At 55.8% G+C, this 17581-nt stretch overlaps 8 protein-coding genes across 8 annotated transcripts; 5 read left to right on the forward strand and 3 right to left on the reverse strand.

Annotated features, from left to right (window-relative positions):
* Window positions 1-617: 617 nt before the first annotated feature.
* Window positions 618-2482, forward strand: B0H18DRAFT_1212207 (uncharacterized protein; the record flags this gene model as incomplete). Its single annotated transcript, XM_048036459.1, has 5 exons — window positions 618-1302; window positions 1361-1372; window positions 1431-1493; window positions 1552-1596; window positions 1658-2482. Exons 1-5 carry the CDS (start codon window positions 634-636, stop codon window positions 2480-2482), a joined length of 1614 nt encoding a protein of 537 aa, XP_047891953.1. The 5' UTR covers window positions 618-633.
* Window positions 2483-2633: 151 nt separating this feature from the next.
* On the reverse strand, window positions 2634-4892 carry B0H18DRAFT_878663 (RNA polymerase I-associated factor PAF67-domain-containing protein; the record flags this gene model as incomplete). The annotated part of the gene is made up of 10 exons (XM_048040640.1): window positions 2634-2849; window positions 2907-3303; window positions 3352-3485; window positions 3537-3704; window positions 3752-3896; window positions 3944-4208; window positions 4262-4387; window positions 4437-4587; window positions 4637-4731; window positions 4781-4892. The coding sequence occupies 10 exons, from the start codon at window positions 4890-4892 to the stop codon at window positions 2634-2636; spliced, it is 1809 nt and encodes a 602-aa protein (XP_047891954.1).
* Window positions 4893-5245: 353 nt separating this feature from the next.
* On the forward strand, window positions 5246-7234 carry B0H18DRAFT_1014812 (uncharacterized protein; the record flags this gene model as incomplete). The annotated part of the gene is made up of 12 exons (XM_048029172.1): window positions 5246-5324; window positions 5461-5501; window positions 5525-5698; window positions 5745-5778; window positions 5799-5908; window positions 5965-6002; window positions 6129-6229; window positions 6287-6519; window positions 6571-6716; window positions 6773-6954; window positions 6980-7020; window positions 7106-7234. Coding segments are annotated over 12 exons (1308 nt in total), but the record flags the coding sequence as incomplete, so codon positions are not given.
* A 151-nt stretch (window positions 7235-7385) lies between these two features.
* Window positions 7386-8675, forward strand: B0H18DRAFT_1014815 (uncharacterized protein). Its single transcript, XM_048029173.1, has 5 exons — window positions 7386-7541; window positions 7641-7749; window positions 7920-7939; window positions 8023-8325; window positions 8381-8675. The coding sequence occupies exons 1-5, from the start codon at window positions 7478-7480 to the stop codon at window positions 8446-8448; spliced, it is 564 nt and encodes a 187-aa protein (XP_047891956.1). The 5' UTR covers window positions 7386-7477; the 3' UTR covers window positions 8449-8675.
* A 53-nt stretch (window positions 8676-8728) lies between these two features.
* Window positions 8729-10041, forward strand: B0H18DRAFT_1014818 (uncharacterized protein). The gene is made up of 6 exons (XM_048029174.1): window positions 8729-8831; window positions 8891-8930; window positions 8984-9192; window positions 9484-9704; window positions 9752-9803; window positions 9855-10041. The coding sequence occupies exons 1-6, from the start codon at window positions 8765-8767 to the stop codon at window positions 9953-9955; spliced, it is 690 nt and encodes a 229-aa protein (XP_047891957.1). The 5' UTR covers window positions 8729-8764; the 3' UTR covers window positions 9956-10041.
* A 70-nt stretch (window positions 10042-10111) lies between these two features.
* On the reverse strand, window positions 10112-12959 carry B0H18DRAFT_1014821 (Pkinase-domain-containing protein). Its single transcript, XM_048029175.1, has 12 exons — window positions 12857-12959; window positions 12572-12718; window positions 12385-12522; window positions 12111-12330; window positions 11921-12053; window positions 11519-11864; window positions 11343-11469; window positions 11189-11292; window positions 11030-11136; window positions 10761-10972; window positions 10663-10705; window positions 10112-10604 (listed from the first exon to the last, which is right to left on the reverse strand). The coding sequence occupies exons 2-12, from the start codon at window positions 12597-12599 to the stop codon at window positions 10425-10427; spliced, it is 1638 nt and encodes a 545-aa protein (XP_047891958.1). The 5' UTR covers window positions 12600-12718; window positions 12857-12959; the 3' UTR covers window positions 10112-10424.
* Window positions 12960-13290: 331 nt separating this feature from the next.
* On the reverse strand, window positions 13291-14718 carry B0H18DRAFT_463854 (class I glutamine amidotransferase-like protein). The gene is made up of 3 exons (XM_048038191.1): window positions 14273-14718; window positions 13808-13941; window positions 13291-13755 (listed from the first exon to the last, which is right to left on the reverse strand). The coding sequence occupies exons 1-3, from the start codon at window positions 14598-14600 to the stop codon at window positions 13405-13407; spliced, it is 813 nt and encodes a 270-aa protein (XP_047891959.1). The 5' UTR covers window positions 14601-14718; the 3' UTR covers window positions 13291-13404.
* Window positions 14719-15145: 427 nt separating this feature from the next.
* On the forward strand, window positions 15146-16792 carry B0H18DRAFT_1014832 (Sucrase/ferredoxin-like-domain-containing protein). The gene is made up of 3 exons (XM_048029176.1): window positions 15146-16034; window positions 16097-16135; window positions 16189-16792. Exons 1-3 carry the CDS (start codon window positions 15394-15396, stop codon window positions 16376-16378), a joined length of 870 nt encoding a protein of 289 aa, XP_047891960.1. The 5' UTR covers window positions 15146-15393; the 3' UTR covers window positions 16379-16792.
* Window positions 16793-17581: the final 789 nt, after the last annotated feature.

Genomic DNA, 17581 nt, shown 5'->3' on the forward strand with positions numbered 1-17581 from the left:
CGTGGCACTGCTTGGTGAGTACTTTCGACTGAATGATGGGCCAGCCGGATCCTGCCTCCGCAGATTGTGTCGCGTTAGCGAGCTTCCATTCAGGCTACATCGTTGATTATCATTCGAAATCAAAGCGACCGGTCACATTACGTTCCGCAGCCAAGCTGGCGTTTGGCCAGGTCGCCCGTTGAACGGCGAAATGTCGAAGAGAAGGGTGAGACTGATGCTAGCTATTGTCAGTTATTGCCCTCTCGGGGACTGACGGCCTCGGGAAACCTTTAGGACGTGCCGCGGCCCTCGCTTCCGTTGTTGGTCAAATGCAGTCAGCAAACCTCTTCTGCTCGATATTTGTGGTCGGACGACTCAAACGGCGGAATGCGATGCTCAAGGTGGGCTCTTCAGGGCATTCAGGGAAACGCCGATCACATCACTGGGTGGTCTTGTTCTGGCCAGTAAACGTCGTCCACTCGAGCAACGGGCCTGTCTTCGTGCGACCCCGACGCCGAACTCGGGTGCAGGCCCGCGGGACTGCTTGATTTGCGCAAACGCCGCCGTGTGGAAGTCTCAGCAAGGCCGCAGAGTTATATGGATGGCCGCAGCCTCAGATCATCGCCATTCCTCCCTGCCTAACTCTTCACCATAATGCCGAACCTCCACGATGACGCTTTCAGCGGAGATCTTACCAGCACTCTGCTCGAGAAGTACCTCAAGGATGCTGGTCCCTCCGCCTCCACCTTGATCAACTCTCCCGGGGGAATGAAGAAGGTCACTCCGCTCGCCGCGGCATGCTGGGGCGGTCGCCTTGCCGTCGTCCAGCTACTCCTGAAGAACACGTCTCCCAAACTGGACATCAACTTCGCGGACCCCAACGGACGCACCGCGCTCTTCTTCGCATGTTCCCGCTCACCGTCTAAGGACAGAGTCAAGATCGTCGAGGCACTCCTGGATGCCAACGCGAACGTTGACGTGCAGTTCCCGCAGGACGACAACAGCACGGCGATCATGGTCGCCTTAAAGCAGCTCCGTGACAAGGACCTCGTCCATCTGCTTGTTGATCGCAACGCGTCGCTAGACTTGGAGAACAGTAAGCGCCAAACAGCGCGCACGATAGCTAAGGAGGTCGGTATGGAGCAGGAGCTGTTGTCGGCGGGCCAGAGGAAGGCGAACAGAAACAGCTTCATCGACTACATCGTTTCGACCGTGCTGTTCGTGGTGTCGTACATCAACCTTGGGATGATCAAGGACGCTGTGACGGGTGTCATCGGAAAGATATTCAAGCTCTCAGGAAAACGGGACGCGACTGGAGTCAAGGTACTGTGCATAACCCTTCGGAACATGCACGAACCGCTGATATGTGTCGTCTCTGTAGGAAGTAGCCAAGGTACGGGGCTTATGCAGACGGTAACATAGCTTAAAATTCTCAGCTGATCGGTTTTAAGGACATCCTATCGCCCAAAGTTGCGAAAGAGTTCAATGATAAGTTCGACCAGTCCACCAATCAGGTATGTCCACCGATGCATGGGTACCTTAGCTTCATCTCAATGTCATGAACATCCACAGAAGGGCCCTGATCCCCCCGCCGGTCCCGACGCCCCTACCGCAGAGGTGATACCCACCTATGCTATGTCCCATGTGCCCACGAGATACTGATTGCAATCTCTCGCAGCCTCGTACCGTCAAGGACTTCCAGAATGTACTTACCGACTACGTGACCGAGTCCGGTCTCAGCAAGTTCTTCCCGCGCGACGATCCCTTCATCCAGAAGCTCGCTGGCCGCGCAGCGGCGTTGCGCGAGAACAAGTCGGACCCGCTCGGGAAGCCCGAGAACTTGAAGAATCTCATCACCCTCTCGCTGTACCACCCGATCATCTACTGCGACGACAGCGGCTCCATGGCTGCCGACAATCGGTACATCAAGCAGCGCGAGCTCGTCTCGCGGATCGCCCGCGTCGCGACGAAGATCGTGCCCGACGACTTCGGCGTCGAGCTGCGCTTCATCAACTCGCGCATCACGAAGTCAAACATGACGACGGAGGAGATTGACCAGACGGTCTCGTCGGTCTCGCCGAGCGGCGGGACGAGGATTGGGACGACGCTGAAGAACGATATTCTGAAGCCGTTCGTGTACGACAGGCTCGCGGATACCACGAACCCGTTCAAGCGGCCGTACCTCGTGTGCGTCATCACAGACGGCGAGCCGACGAGCGAGCCGCAGTCGACGTTCAAGGACGCGATTGTCGAGTGTCGGGCGACGCTCGACAGCAACAAGTTCTACCCCACGTCGGTCATGTTTTGCGTCAGCCAGATCGGGGACGACCCCGCGGCGGAGGCGTTCTTGGATGCCTTGCGCAACGATGGGTCGATCCAGGACGTGGTGCACTGCACGGCGGAGAAACTCGACGATAAATTCGATGAGCTGAGGGCAAACGAGGGGAGATTGGAGGAGTGGATTCTCAGGCTTTTGACGAAGCCGCTCATGGGAGATGATTGAGGACCGTGTCATCCATACTTGTCTTGCTTTCGATATGATGTGATATGTCTGTGGCAAGCATTATGCACAACAATGTTGACGGGACAAGGCTACAGCATCAGCGGGCAAGAAATACATGGATCAGTATTTACACTCTACATTCCCAGTGCACTCAAGCTGTCTTGACACCACCCCAGGCGACACTACGCCCTGCCGTACGAGGCGCAGCTGTCGGCAACTCTGGCGCGATACCCACAGGTGCCTTCGCTTTTGGTGGAAGGGGGCTGTTCCGGAGGGCATCGAAGACACGCTGTGCGTGCTCCGTGTTCCGGATGAACCATCCTGCGTATTTTCTGCCGAGCGTCGACTCGGCCATGTGCACCATGTTCTACCAGGAACATGTGAGTACTTCAAAGGCTTCCGCAGGTGAAGTGGGGAAACCAACCTCGTCAATCACGAAGTCCAGATCACTCGTCGACGCCGTCTGGCCGTCCAACAGGCCTTTCTCGTTCTCTGTGTCAACCCTGCTCACGCTCCTGCTCGCTTGCTTCATGACCATCAACTGCTGGACCATCTCCTCCTCGTCCGCGTCGAGGAAGTTCGCGAGCTTCGCCGCGTCGAGCGACGCGTACAGCTTCAGGAAGCTGCGTAGTGTCGGCACCGGCGCCTGCGCGCGCACCTCGGAGAGAAACAGGGCGAGGTGTCGTTGTGCTGGCTCGACCGGCGGGTCCTCCATGTACAACGCGAGCTGGTCACCCTCCTCGTAGGGCGGTGGGTTGGCCGCGATGAACTTGGGGCAGGCGTACAGGAAGAGCTCCTCGACGGCGGGGAGGCCCTCCTCGCTGGTGAATTCGTGAGGTCACGGATAGAGACGATAGGTGACGACTCACCCTCGCGACATCTTGGTGAACTGATCTCCATATCGCTCCTTGACGATGTTGGAGATGTTGTCGTCGACGCGCATCGGGGAGAGGGCGCTGCATATCGCCAGAAGTGCATACATCCGATCGGCAGTCTTGTTGATCTGTAACACAATGTAAGGTGCACAATCACAAAAGACAAGCGGATGACATACCTGGTCATACTGATAGCTGCGCGTGTGGTACTGCCGCATCCGTAGGATGAAGTTCAGGATGTTAACGAAGGTCCGGATAGCGTCGGGATACCGCCGGAGCATGATGTAGCAGAAGCCGACGTAGTAGAAAGTGGTGACATGGCAGGCTGTGACACGCATGAACGGAGACTACGAGAGGGTCAACATGCGAGCTCCGGGAGTGATGAGACACGCACCTTTTGGCTGAGTTCGACGTTTTCCATGATCTTAAGCGCAAGAGTGAAGTCGCCGAGGAGCGTGTGCACCCGCAGGAGACCGATGATGCTGAAGTAGCCAAGCATACGGTACAATGGGCGCACACCATATTCGCCCACAATCTCCCTGCACAAACATGAGTGACGTTCTGCCGCTGCAGTCATCTGACGTACGCAATCTCCTCGGCAGACTTGCTCTCCTGTAGCGCAATGATGTGCTCGTGAATTTTCGACTTTTGTATGAGCGAGTACAGAACGTTGAGGACGCTGTACGAGCTCCACACCTGGCTCTCCTCGGAGAGCAGGACGATCTCTTCGTCTGTCTTTGACTTGACCTTTGATCGCCAGACGCAGAACGACTGGTACTGGTAGATGAACTCGTCGATGATGTCCCAGAGCCACTGCTCAGGGAGCTCCAGAGCTACGGGGCCGTCCGAGTCTGAAGGGTCAATGGTCAGACTGGCGGAGAACCAATGAGCATTCGCCACTCACTCAGCAGGTAATTGAACAGCTCGCAGCTGTTCTCGTACGAGTGGAAGCGGTCGTCGATGTCGGGCTGAAGTCGCGAGTAGACGTGGCGGTAGTAGAGCTCGCGGTAAAGGATGAGGAAAATCTGGTCTGCGTAGAAGTTGCGGTGTCAGTTCTCGTGGAATGCAAGCAGGCTCACCATCGTTCACCAAGGGTGCGATCACCTCCGCCTCTGGCCATTCCGTCTTCGCGTAGAACTTCTCCGTCAGTCTATTCCACCCGCTCTCGTAGGCCACCGTGATTTCGGCGAGGTTGTTGTCTAGGACGGCTTTGTGGAAATGCACAATGAACTGCGCAACGTTGGAACATGCGAGCCCAAGACGCAGCGCATGCACTCACCCGCTTGACGACGTCTGGCACCTGAGAGAAGGCTGCTTGTTGCGCCATCTGCTGTTGAACAGCCACAAGCGTAGTCTCGTCTATCCGAGGCTGTGCTGCAGGAGAATGAGTATCGCCTCATTCCGATGCGACCACCATGCTTACCGTCTTCGTACATTCCGTTCTGACCATAGTTTCCGATGGCAAGGTTCACGTCAACATCCTGCAGGTCCTCCTCGGGCTCTGCTTCCCAGAGCGCAGTGCGTTGTTGAGACATCGTCGGAGACTGAGAGGGACGGTGGAGGAAGGATGCTGGAGGCGTAGCGTGCACGGTGTATGGCAAAAATGATCGGTGATGAAAATGTAATCTCAATAAGCGAGGCTGTCAGTGGCCATACAAAACTGGGTAACGATAGTATACTGTGGCAACAAACGTATAGAGAGATCTTACTTACTAACGAAAGTTGCTAAGCGCCTCCGTGTCGCAGCGTTGTTCCGTGCATCTCGTCCCGCCTTTACGAGGTCGGATCCTTCTCTGAACATACCCTTGCTCAAGTCCTGATAGAGCTCATCGTGCATGCGGCATGCTCGTGCACTCCCAAGGCGCGTCTTCAACGGCAGCACCCGCAGATGGCTGGCATGCGCCTGGGAGCGAAGAGCATGAGCAAGCTCACTAGTCGAAGGGACAGCAGGGTAACTGTTGTAGCCTGTACGTCCTCTGCAGAGGTTGCGACGAAGGAGAGGGGATTGTCGCTGGAGGTATGTGCCTAATTGAATCAGAGTCGGCTGTTCCAGCGTACGAATCCTCGCAGGAACGGGGCAAATCCCTGCTGGTTGGCGATCAGCTGTTCTTCACGAACGCGACTTCGCCAGCTCTAACCGCCCAGTGTATACGCAACAATGCCAGAGATCCACAGCTTGTACCAACACTCATCCGGGACTCCCTGTCACGTCGCGTGGTCCACCAGAAGTCTCCCACTGGCGATAGCTGGCAGTTCTTCCCGGCGCACGCATCTGACTAAAGCCGGCCGTCGTTCTTACTCTACGCCAGCATTTCCAGATCGAAGTGGAGATGATTTTGCTGTCAGTGCATTCCATTGGCCAGGCACGGAGTATGACGAGTGTGAAGATCCCTAGGGTTCCTACGAGAGTCCTGAAGGCGCGTGCGGATGTATACGAAGAGTCAACTCGATTATGCAAGCAACCTTTGGGAGACGGTTCGAAGTAGTGGTTTTCGGGAGTACTTGCTACGGCACGGATAGCGCAGACAGCGACCTTGACCTATGTATGCTGGTAGGCAGTGTCCGTCCTCTGTGAGAGCCTTCGACCTTCATATTTTGATTGAAAAGGACCACAAGAAACCCAACGGCACTTTGCCAGAGATGACGTAGATCTGTTTGGTCGGTCATTACTTCTTTGTTCGTCCGTGTGAGGTATTGACTATAACACAGGGCCGTACGATGTTGAGTGAGTGCTTGGATGAACTCCTCACCGAGAGACTCACGACCATCAGGGCTGTCGCGGCTGCACTCAAGACCGTCAAATCGTTGAAGCGAAGTTCAGAACCCATGTTCATCAACGTGGAGGCCATACCTAGGGCTCTCGTCCCGATTGGTCAGTTACCAATATATCCGTCCCCGTACCCGGGTCGACTAATGTTTCGTCGGGCAGTGAAGTTCAAGGATACAGTGACGGGCTTGTCGTGCGACCTGAACGTCAACGACCGTCTCGGGGTCGTGAACACCTTACTCATCAGGCAATACTCCATGCTATCCCCGCTGGTCCGTCCGATGATATATGTGATCAAGTACTGGGCGAGGAATCGGGAGCTGAATGATTCATCCGCCGTACCGGCGACACCCAGCAGCTACGCATACGCGCTTATGACAATAGCTTTCCTGCAGGTATGTAACGCCGTGCATATCGTTGCCAACGGCCATTATATATACTCGCAGATGCGCAGTTTGCTCCCCAACCTTCAGAGGCCATCAGACGCCGAATATCCAGATCCAGACAAACACATCTGGTTCCGGAGGGTGACGAGATATTCAGGAAAGATGGCGCATATGAAGTGTGATGTGCGGGTTCTGGCTTTGGACAAGTGGGAACCTAGCCGGGAGATTCCTACCCACAGACAAGCCTGATAGAATGGTTCAGGTGCGTATGGTCCCGTCACGCTGACTTGGTGGGCTCTTTTGACGAATATATCAGCTATTGGGCATCAGAGCATGACTACTCGCGCCTCGCTATAAGCGTGCGCGACGGCGGAATCGTTCCGAAAATTGACATCGTGAAGCGTCATTCTCCTGAGATAGACGTCGACATCGAAGCCACGCTGAGTCTGATCCGAGACATCGGGAGTAGCCTCGATCAATGAGCTTCTACACTTCGTGCAACCACCGTGTGTGTGCACGATCCATTTGTCCGCATCAAGGTGGGTAGATCATGCGGCCGGACAGTCTCGTCGTGCTCATTCCTGGTTGAATGCAGAACTTGACGGCCTCGGTCTCGATGAGAGACTTCAAGAAGTTCAAGGAGGAGTGCGCGGAGGCTTGCAAGCTTTTACAGGAAGGGCTGCCTATCCAACAACTCTGTAGCCACATACCTGGTCAAATATTCGTTGAGTTGATGCAAAGTTTCCTAGACCAGCAGTTTGTATCCCTGGTCTCTTCATACTATGACCCGAGTCGTCCGTATCAAGCTTCAAGACCCGTCATGCATCATTGTCTTATGGTCGTATTCGCGACATTTGCGTGCTGATCTGAGTTGTGAGCAAGGGTGTACTCAGGAGAGGCCACAATAAAGGCATCTACATATCATGACATCTACATCTGGTTTGTGCGATGCTTCGATTTGGTCTCGATGATACTGCTTCTGCATCACCTGCCATTTCCGGAAGTCCGTACTTCACGGCCTCCGCCCGCAGGTTGCATCCCACCAGCTCACTCCTCGTCCTGCTCTCTCCTCCCCTCGCCGTTTTCCTAGCATGGCCACGCTAGCGCGGTTGACTTCGATATCAACCCAGACGCTCTCCTGCTGCTCGAACGGCAGCGACTACAGTCGCTTGTGAACCCTAATGCGAACGCGCTCCACATCCCACAGATTGCACGGAATATGCGGCAGCTGCGCGCCGGGTGCTCTCCCTGGAGGAGAAGGAGGGGCGATCAGAGGCGGTGAACTTGCTGAGGAGCCATATGAGAGGATGAGGAGCATGCTTGGCCCGGAGGGGGAGGCGGCGGGCGTGGAGAGGTGCGTTGGTCAACGGATACTTGTGACCGTGCGCGGTTAACATGGGACGTGATAGACTGGAGGAACCTGCGGGCAGTGCCAGCACATCGGCGTCGACGTCGCTGCTGGACTCTAAGCCATCTTCGCCTCTGTCCTCACTACAACCTACTGCCACGAAGACTCCGGCTCCGACGCCGACGCCGAGCCATTCACGCCCTACACAGATGACCCCGAGGCAGGCTACACGAACGACGAGATGCTGCAGATGCAGCGGCAAATGATGAATGACCAGGACGTGCACCTCGACCGGCTCTCGCAGTCGGTAAACCGCCAGCGTGACCTGTCCCTCCAGATCAACGATGAGCTGGACGTGCATACGGGATTATTAGAGGAACTCGACCACGAGCTCGACCACACTGGGAGCAGGCTGAGCGGCGCGAGGAAAAACTTGGAGAGGGTGGCGAAGGGGGCAAGGGAGAACGGTGCGTATGTGGAGTTTTGTGGGTTGGTACGAGATTGAACGTTTCTTGTATCCAGGCTCGACGGTCATGATCGCCATCCTGATTCTCGTGCTACTCATCCTCATCATTATATTCAAGACATAACACTGACTCTTGCGAACACCTCTCGCGTATTCTCCCTTGCATATCACCGCGCTTCATATACGAGCACTCATCTGCACATAGCTCACTTATCCTATATGTATAGTACGCTAGCATAATATCCCGGGACACATGGATTTTTGATACCTTTAGGTCTTCAGTCGAATGTCCTTATCACCTTGGAGGTCCCGCTAATTGTGGGTGGCTATGAAATGAACAAGGTCTTCGTCGAAGGCCAGGATGTGCGGGTATGCCTCAACTGAGCGCCCAAAGTGGCGGCGACCTCTTGTACGCTACTGTCATCTACCACCTAGGCGACATGCTCTTGTTCTACGATTTAGTCCAGAGCGATGAAATAGAGGACGCATACAAAATCGAGGTGGAAGGTACACCCGCGTTCCGACTGCAGAGGTCGGCTTTGTATCCACCTACCGCCCCCTTGCAGGTTACCCGCCCGACGAAGCGGCGACCCTCGACGCCTTCAAGTGAGCGGACTATTCCAACTACGCGCTGCCAATGATTCATCTTTCGTTTCTAGATATCGCCAGGCCCATGCGCCAGATCTCTTCCTAGGTGCATATGCCCCCAGCGGGGTTGAGGGAACCACCCGCAAACTGATCGGCTACGTCTGCGCGACCCTCTCGCCCGCGTCCAGCCTCTCGCACGCGTCCATGTCCACACACGTCCCCGGCGCACCCTCCGTTTGCATCCACTCCGTTTGCATTTCCCCCGCGCATCGCCGGCAGGGTGTCGCGCTCGGGCTCCTTAAGAATACCTGACCCGCCTCGAGAGCGCCGGCGCATACGAGCGCGTCCTGCTCATCACGCACGAGGAGCTGCGCGGACTCTACGAACGGGCTGGCTTTGAGTGGGTCGGCGCGAGCGCGGTAACGCACGGCTCGCGGCCATGGTTCGAGATGCGGCGCGAATCGCGAGGGGCGGATGCACCCTCCGCAGTAGAGGCCGTCGCGCCTCCGAGCGTACCTGCAGGGCTCTGGGGGCTCTACAACGCTCGGCGACGGCGCGCAACCGCCCGCAGGTCGCGCACTCGCGGCTTTCCCGAACGGCGCGCAGGACCTCGTGGTGGACGACGGCCAGGGCGCGCTGCGGAACAAATCCGACTTGCTGTGCCCGCGGGAGGGATGCGGGAGCGTGATCCTGAAGGACGGTGTGGCGTCGCTGGTCGAGCGGGCCAGTGTACAGATGGACCCGCTAGAGCATACAGCGATGAGCTTGCTGCCGCCCCTGCCCACGCCCCGGGTACGGCGAACTGGTGGCTCGTTGTGCCGAATGTCATGGCATTTGAGAACATCGGATTCTCAAAGGTAGTTCTGTTAGATGGTGGGTCTTCTCGACTTCGTATTCCGCTTAGATGTTGAGTCATTGTCACATTTAGGGAAGCGGCTGAAGTGCTTAGCTGCGCAGATTGTGACCTAGGTCCACTAGGCTGGTGCGAGGAGGGCGGCAACGAATTCTGGCTCGCATGTAGCCGTGTGAGCTACAGAGAATGACGAAATAGTAGCCCTAGAATGTACACATACAATGCTCTTGTGCAAACAATTTGAGTCCGGGCACAGGTCATGCCCCCGTACGCCGCGCTGAAGTGCTTGTACCCCATCCAGATGGAGGTGAACCAGGATTATATCCTTCCGAACCACTGACGCGGCTTTAGTCCAGCAAAATTCTTCATTTATGCACCATATGTACAAGAGCCAGCTACAAGAAGGGGGAAATAAAGGCTACACTGTGTAAGTCCATGCAGACAGCTGAGATCCGATACACAGGTGAATGGTCAAGCCAGCAGATCAAGAACCGTACGAATCATACAAGACAAGGCTCCCACACGGTGCACAAAGAGCTGACGACCCAATCACATAAATACGACAACAAGATGCGAAGTTTCGAGGTGACGAGAGATCTATTAACCAGGCCGACGAAGCCACCTGTTTCGGAGCGAGAAGACGTATTGCAAGGATAGCCTCAACCGATCACGCTCGGGTAGCTGACGCTCTCGCTGAGATAGTCGTTGCCAGGGTTATAGGTGAAGCCGCGGAATTGGTCTTGCACGGTCTCGGACAGCGGCGTGGCATCGACATGCGAGTCCTGCGCCTGCTCACCGGTGAACTCCGAGTCGAAGTTCGCTGTGTCCAAGACAGACTCCTAGGTAGCAGGCGGAGAGGGTGAGCTATATTCAAGCACATACTGACTGGAGACGTACCACGCTGGGCTTGAACGGTGGAGTGATTTTCTTGGCCATAAGTCTGCAATTCCAAGTCAACCCTACTGACCCGCCACCATACGGCGAAATAAACACACCTATTCCAGTCGACATGCTTCGAAAAGAACGGATGCCGTTTGATGTCCTCTGCACCATTGGCACCGAGACGCTTGTCAGGATTCCGCTGCAGCAGGGCCACCATGATGCTTTTCGCGTCGGGCAACATGTCTGGCGGGAACAGCAGCGGGTCCGAAAGGATGCGCTGATACATGACGTTTACGTTCTCGTCGTAGAAAGGCGGCAAGCCGGTCTACCAGATATCATGTGAGCATGAACATAGATCAAGGCCCAGTGAAGCATTACACACCATCATCTCGTACAGGAGCACGCCCAGCGTCCACCAGTCGACCGTCTTTGTGTATCCCTGGCTCTCGAGGAGCTCGGGCGCGATGTACTCGGGCGTCCCGCAGAAGGCTATGCTGGGTGCATCAGAAGGCGGTTACAAGTATACGTGCGCTATACCCACTGTTGGTCTTTTCTGACTCAGACATGTTCAGCTTGCAGAGACCGAAGTCGCACAGCGCGATATGACCGGTATAGTCAAGCAGAATGTTTTCGGGCTTCAAGTCACTGAGTAGGCGTCAGACATGTGGGTAATATGGAACGGAAGTTGGCCGCACCGGTAGACAACATTGAAGCCATGCAAATGCTCGAGCGCACAGAGCAGCTCGGCCGCGTAGAACCGGCTCCGGTGCTCGTCGAACTTGCCTTCCCGCTGCAAGTGGTAGAACAACTCGCCACCATTCACTTGACATCTGTCAGCAGCTGTGCGTCAAACACGTAGTCCATGACTCACCAAACGACATGACCAGATACAACTTATCCGGCGATTGGAACGAGAACTTGAGTGGCACGATAAACGGGTTGTTCACGAGCGCCAAGACGGTGCGCTCCGCGAGGATGTGCGTAATTTCGCCGGGGCGTTGCGCGATGTTGGCCTTGCGGATGGTCTTGAGTGCGTATATCCGCTGGGTGTCCTTCTTCCGGACCTGCATGACCTTCCCGAAGCTGCCCTTCCCAATAACCTTGAGCAGGTCAAATTGCTCAATCGTGAGCGACTCATGCCGCGCAGGCTTGAAGTCGATTTTGAGGTGGAACGAGCCGTTGCCGGCCGTAGCGGTATACCATTGGTCTGCGGACCGCTGCAGTAACCCGAGTTGATGCTCGCGACGCGATACGACAGCATGACGGCGCTTACCTGTCCGTCCAAAGAAGGCGATAGGTCCACCCTCGCCATCAACAGGTCATTGCCCATGTCGCCCTGACCGGGCACGCACTGCGCAGTGCGCAGGTACGCGGACACGGCGATGTTGGACGTCCGTGATACGTCGCTGACAGGGATCATCTCCGTCACGGAGGGCGCGCACAGCAGGCACGGCGGCACTTACAAATCAGCCTTGTAGTTCCACTGCGGGCTCGCAAGGTCGCCGCCGAGCGCGTCGATGAGCACCTCGTTCTTGTCGAACTCGAGCACGACGTAGGGCAGCCACCAGTAGCGTCGCCGCTGCATGCTTTCCCGGTTGCCACCCCTCGGCGGCGGCTGGGACGCGAGTGCCTTCTCCACGATGTCTGGCACTGGGGTGCCGGATGGCAGGCTCAGACCGCGTCCTGGATGTCCATCTGTTAAGCTGACGAGATGTCGACACTCGTAGAGCAACGCACCTGAGAATATGCGGATAGTGAGCAATCCCTGACGCAGGTTCGACTCTGATGCATCTGGCGGCTTCGGTGTAACTGTGCGGGACGGTATGGGGGTAGCAGATCGGGAGATCACCCCGCTCTCCTTCATATCCTTGGGCTCTGTAGCATTCGGTTAGCAAGCCCACCAACGAAGCCTCTCACCACGTACTCTTCGAGCCCAGTTTTGGCCAGGACATGGTCGCGACTGTCGATATCAGAGATGGGCGCTGCCGGCGGCGAGGCGGTAATGCTCTAAATAGCGGGCGCTCGCGGGGACCACTGGTTGACTGTGAGAGCCGACCGTAATCTTATCGGTCTTGTGGGTATCGGAACGACCAATGCGGGGCGTCGAGGGGTATTTCGAGAGACAAAAGGCGTAAAGGAAGGGAGGGTCCGGGGACACATTATCCTCAGCTGGGCATGATATAGGAGATTGGTGGACCCGCGCACTCACCGTCACGCGGCAGGTGGTCAACCCTTGGTCGATCCTCTGACCACTATCCTTTTCCTTTGGAAACGAGAGTAAAAATCAGCGGAACGTCCGGTGGTAGATGTTGAAGTGAGTAACAAGATGCGCAACCGTCTCGGGGGTCAACATGCAATGTGCATGTCACGTGCCAGTGTCTATTCCACGAATTGCTTGGAGTTGAAACGAGGATTCGAACGTTCACTAGCACTATTCAAAAATGAAAACGTTGAATGTTCGATGTTCCGAGGTCATTCATTATTTCCAGCCTATTACCCAAGTCCTGTCAGGGTACTACACAAGTACAAGTGGGGCTTTGACAGATATGAAGATCGATCTAATTCGTCTGGCTCACGGAACGCACGTACCCTGGGCCTTACTTCTATCGTGTCACTCACCTAGTACCGAGGACATCATAGATAGTCCATTATCCGTATTCTAGCGCGGTAATAGGACCCACTAGCAAGTGGAATTTCCATGCAACTCGCTAAGCATACGTCCATACATACCGAACTGACCACTGTAAGTATTACCCGCTAGCTGCCAGTGCCCTCGGAACCTACTCCTATCACTCGCCAGATGACATTCCCGACAACATCCACGCCGTCATTCCTGAGCACGACCCGCCTCTTCCCGTCCTCCGCGATGTCCCCGCCGATCACACCCGTACCCTGCCGCGCGTCGATGATCTTCGTCACGATGCGCTCCGTGAACTCGGGGTGCCCCTGGACCGTGAATATCTGCACGTCCTCTGGCTTGAAGTCGTCCGGGTTGGCGGAGTCACGCAGACGGACCATGCCCTGGTTGGGTGTGATGCTGGTCGAGCCGAGGAGGTGGAATGACGGCGGGACGGTGGGGACGTGGTCACGGTGCATCTGGTGGATGTTCTGTGTGGCGCGAAGTATGAGCACAAGCTGAAGCCGCTGAATGGGGACGCACCAGGCTATCCGCACCGAAGAGCTTCTTGCCGATATCAGTGAGCTGGAGCTCTGTGATGCTGATTTCCCAATTGCCACTGGGAACGCATTCGCCCCCTAGTGCACGCGCTATGATTTGGTGACCGAAACAAATCCCTGCGACAACGTAGCAAGTTCAGGTCGGTCGCGTGCATTAGTCTCGCAGATAAGATGGATGTGCGCAGGGTGTCCACTCGTTAGGGTCTAGCCATCACTCGAGGGTATTGCTCTCAACGAAACACAGATAGATCTCCCATCGCAGTGGACGCACCATGGCCGGGTGGGCCATGGTTCCAGGTGCCTCATGAAATGTGGTCAGCCAAGGACTCCACGTCGGCGACTAACCAGCCGCTGATGTGGCCCACAGCGCGCTATAAGTGATCGATAATACCACCTGAGCCACCACCGAGCATCCTGACACGCAGCACTCCGAGAACGAGCGACTTACCGATTAACTTTATGTGCGGCTTGTTTGTCGCGACATCGCGGACATAATCCACGAGTCGATTGATCCACTCGAGGTTCTCGTACGCGGACGCGGCAGAACCCGTCAGGATGATCGCGCGATAGTCGTCGATGTTCTCCGGGTATTGCAGGGCCTCGCGGACGTCATACGGGTCAAGCGAGTATTCCACGCCCGCCTCCGATGCCGGAAGAGACTTGCGGAGGAGTGTGTCGAAGATCGAGGTGTAGTCTCCATCGGTTGCTTGGACGGTGGCGATGGGCTTATCGCAGAGGAAGAGCGCGATGCGGATGGGCGAAGTAGTGGATGTCATGATAGATGCCAATCCTAGTCTGTATGAGTGTAAGTTGAGGGTCTGAGGATGATGATATAGTTGTGAATTACATCGCAGCCGATCATAATGAGGAAAACGAACTGAATCAGTACCAATGTAGTCTCCCCTTGGCAGACCCTAAAGAAGACCTCTTTGACGGAGTGAGTGAGTGCAGGGGACTACTTATACTGAAGTACTGAAGTACTGACTCGTCCTGAGGAATTATTCGATATCACATCCCTGTGACGTGATATCACGTTCGAAGCACACACCGTTACTTCGTCGTAAGTATAGCTATACAACAGACTGCCAGGCGGATGCGCAGCGGTCGTATGCACACCTCCGCAGAGCCACGGGAGTCACAAGTGTGAGATAATCAATGTAGAGGGTTGCAGTGATATTATGAGACAGCGAAGGATGAAACGCGGACAACATCGCTGAGTCCTGTTTTGGAAAGTCCGACAAATGGATGTCGTCAGCGCCTGCGCTTGGATTCTGTGGAAGTCAATGGCAACATGCTCACAGCTCAATATTATTTATGTGTCCTGCGACACTGGATCTTCCTCAGAACATTTCAGCCGAATATTCCAATTCATGACGGTATGTACATGGCCTTGACGAAACCTTACTAACAGTTACTACACGCCTGCCGAACGATATCGTGAGCGTCACGGTGCCGCTGCCGGAGCGACTGCTCATCGTAATCTCTCCCAAGTCTCCAGCTTGCAATCATGTTCACAACATCCTACCTCCTCCTCGTCACCCACCACCATAGACACAGCTGTCGTTGAAGATGTCGCGCTATACTCTAGTCTTGAATGTCTTGACTCGGCCTACCGGACGTCTTGCCCTTCGCGCTGAAGCGCGGTTCTTCTCGACCACGCAGCCCCGCGCGACACTAGCAGGTACCGTTCCGTACCACGACAGCTACATCTTCCTCCACACACACCAGCCGCCGTCCCAATACCCTCCCAAGTCTAAGTCAGCGCTCTGGAGGAGGCTCACCCTTGAGGCGCGCGGTTGGGGCGGCCTCGTTAACTTCTCCTGGTCGCCGGACCAGCCCGTGCATCCGCGGTACGCTGGGCTCGGCGAAGACAGTACAGAGGAGCTCTACTACGCCACGGCGTTCGCCGTCGACCGTGCACCGCTGTACATCCCGGAGGTATCCCTCGCGAACCTGGACGACGTCGCTGGTCAACTGAGCGAGCACGCACGGACCTCCCAGCTCGCACCGGAGACGGAGGAGGGCCAGATGGACGAGGCATCTGAGGCTGCGGCGAAGCTGCACCTGTACGTATGCACCCACGGCCCCAGGGATTGCAGGTGCGGCGACACTGGCGGCGACGTTGCGAAGGCTTTACGCGAGGAGATCTCGAATCGGGAGTTGTGGGATCGCGTCTCGCTCGGGGAGGTCGCCCATGTGGGCGGACACAAGTGAGTCGCCCGTCACGCGTCACAGCCTGCCTCGCCCCCCTGCTGACACGTACATGAACTAGGTATGCTGCAAATGTGCTCGCCTTTCCATTCGGAGACTGGTAAGTGCACGCTGCATATTCTCCTCAACTAGCCGTTAAGCAGTGCATGCCAGGTTCGGTACGGTACAGCCGGAAGACGTTCCGCATATCCTCAGTGAATTGCTTGCGCGGCAAACGGAGCTTTCGGCTAGTCAGTCCTCCGGTTCGCCTAGAGCACCAGCATTGCCGCTGTGCCCGCTCTTCTGGCGCGGTCGGATGGGACTGGACAAGGAGGACCAACTCGAGCTTGCTGCCTGTAGTTAGGGCGGAGGCGGCAGCTATCGTTATATCGTGGGGCAGCGCAATTGTACATTCGAACGCGATGCGAAGTCTCGGAAAGACGGTCAGTATGCGAGCTTGGGCCTGTGATGCCGTTCATCTGGATACAGTGATGTTGTTCCTGCTGATACACGTTTGTGGAGGAGAACTTACAGAGTCCTCTTGCTATGGTGGTCACTGTGTTGGCGCACCTGCGACAAGCTGAAAGGCGGCGACGGCTCAAATACGTATGTATGGCTCGCCATAAAAACGTCTAAATCCGCTTTAAAGCGATTCAACGGACACCCGACTCTCACCTACATAGACGGGTCTTCAAACGTTCACTGTTCACTGACTGGCTATTATATGCGCCCACGTGACCGTGTGCAGTCGCGTTGGTGGCTGAGTGGACTTGGGGGGTTATTTACACCTGCGGCCTGCCATGCGGGTCCACTGCCGTCTCCACGTCCTCGTTCACGGCTCACTGTCTAGGCTGAAAGGGCGAGCGCAAGAGTGTCAAAGCGCTCAAAGTCCATAGAAAGCGGTGCACGAAGAACACTACCTTTCTCTCAAAGCCTGTAGCTGCAAGTCCAAGTACTGTTTCCTGGGAGTACACGGTCGGGCAGGGAACCACCGGCGGTACCGAGTAGCGGTACGTTGAGCTGTTTCCCACCGCGAGGTCATTTGTATTGATCGTACTTGCAGTACTAGTTGCAACTGTACGATTCCACGGAACAATGTCATGCAAGATTGTATCTCTCAAGTCAATGAGACGCGCTGCACCCAAAAGCAGAGCACATAAGTCCGAACTGTGCTCCGCTCGCCAGCGACACTTGCGCGCGGCCGGCGAGGGCTTGAGCCTCGTCGCAGGCACCGCTCTGAGCCTGCCCGCACTGCGTAAGTGCCTGTAACTTCCCCGAGTGGTCTCTAGACAGATCATCTTCGGAGCAACGCCAAGAGGGTCAATTCTCTGCCCATGTCTCGATAATTCTGGTACGTTGTCGAGATACAAATTGGCAACTCCGCAGGCTATTTACATGCAATCTCACTTCTTGCAGTCTTCTCACTCTCTTTTGTTATCTCTGGAGCGAATACCGAGTCTGACGGAGGTGAGCACTACTTACAACTAAATGCTTGTAAGATCATCATCCGGCACTTTTGCTGAATGCGGTATCGACCGTGTCTGGTTACATGATGTCCCCAAAGTGA

Source organism: Fomitopsis serialis (assembly GCF_022376445.1).
Source record: "Fomitopsis serialis strain Sig1Antser10 chromosome Unknown B0H18scaffold_46, whole genome shotgun sequence".
Classification (NCBI taxonomy): domain Eukaryota; kingdom Fungi; phylum Basidiomycota; class Agaricomycetes; order Polyporales; family Fomitopsidaceae; genus Fomitopsis; species Fomitopsis serialis.

Coding starts and splice junctions, on each gene's coding strand:
- B0H18DRAFT_1014815 (XM_048029173.1), top strand. CDS start 7,478: ATGATACTGCTTCTGCATCACCTGCCATTTCCGGAAGTCCGTACTTCA. Junction 7,750..7,919: donor ATGCGGCAGCTGCGCGCCGG/GTGCTCTCCCTG, acceptor GGGACGTGATAG/ACTGGAGGAACCTGCGGGCA. Junction 8,326..8,380: donor GAAGGGGGCAAGGGAGAACG/GTGCGTATGTGG, acceptor TCTTGTATCCAG/GCTCGACGGTCATGATCGCC.
- B0H18DRAFT_1014818 (XM_048029174.1), top strand. CDS start 8,765: ATGCTCTTGTTCTACGATTTAGTCCAGAGCGATGAAATAGAGGACGCA. Junction 8,931..8,983: donor GCGACCCTCGACGCCTTCAA/GTGAGCGGACTA, acceptor TTTCGTTTCTAG/ATATCGCCAGGCCCATGCGC. Junction 9,193..9,483: donor CCCCGCGCATCGCCGGCAGG/GTGTCGCGCTCG, acceptor AACCGCCCGCAG/GTCGCGCACTCGCGGCTTTC.
- B0H18DRAFT_1014821 (XM_048029175.1), bottom strand. CDS start 12,599: ATGTCCTGGCCAAAACTGGGCTCGAAGA. Junction 11,293..11,342: donor GGCTTCAATGTTGTCTACCG/GTGCGGCCAACT, acceptor ACGCCTACTCAG/TGACTTGAAGCCCGAAAACA. Junction 10,706..10,760: donor AAGCATGTCGACTGGAATAG/GTGTGTTTATTT, acceptor TTGGAATTGCAG/ACTTATGGCCAAGAAAATCA.
- B0H18DRAFT_463854 (XM_048038191.1), bottom strand. CDS start 14,600: ATGACATCCACTACTTCGCCCATCCGCATCGCGCTCTTCCTCTGCGAT. Junction 13,942..14,272: donor GCCGCACATAAAGTTAATCG/GTAAGTCGCTCG, acceptor ACGTTGTCGCAG/GGATTTGTTTCGGTCACCAA. Junction 13,756..13,807: donor TCTTCGGTGCGGATAGCCTG/GTGCGTCCCCAT, acceptor CGCGCCACACAG/AACATCCACCAGATGCACCG.
- B0H18DRAFT_1014832 (XM_048029176.1), top strand. CDS start 15,394: ATGTCGCGCTATACTCTAGTCTTGAATGTCTTGACTCGGCCTACCGGA. Junction 16,035..16,096: donor GCCCATGTGGGCGGACACAA/GTGAGTCGCCCG, acceptor TACATGAACTAG/GTATGCTGCAAATGTGCTCG. Junction 16,136..16,188: donor GCCTTTCCATTCGGAGACTG/GTAAGTGCACGC, acceptor AGTGCATGCCAG/GTTCGGTACGGTACAGCCGG.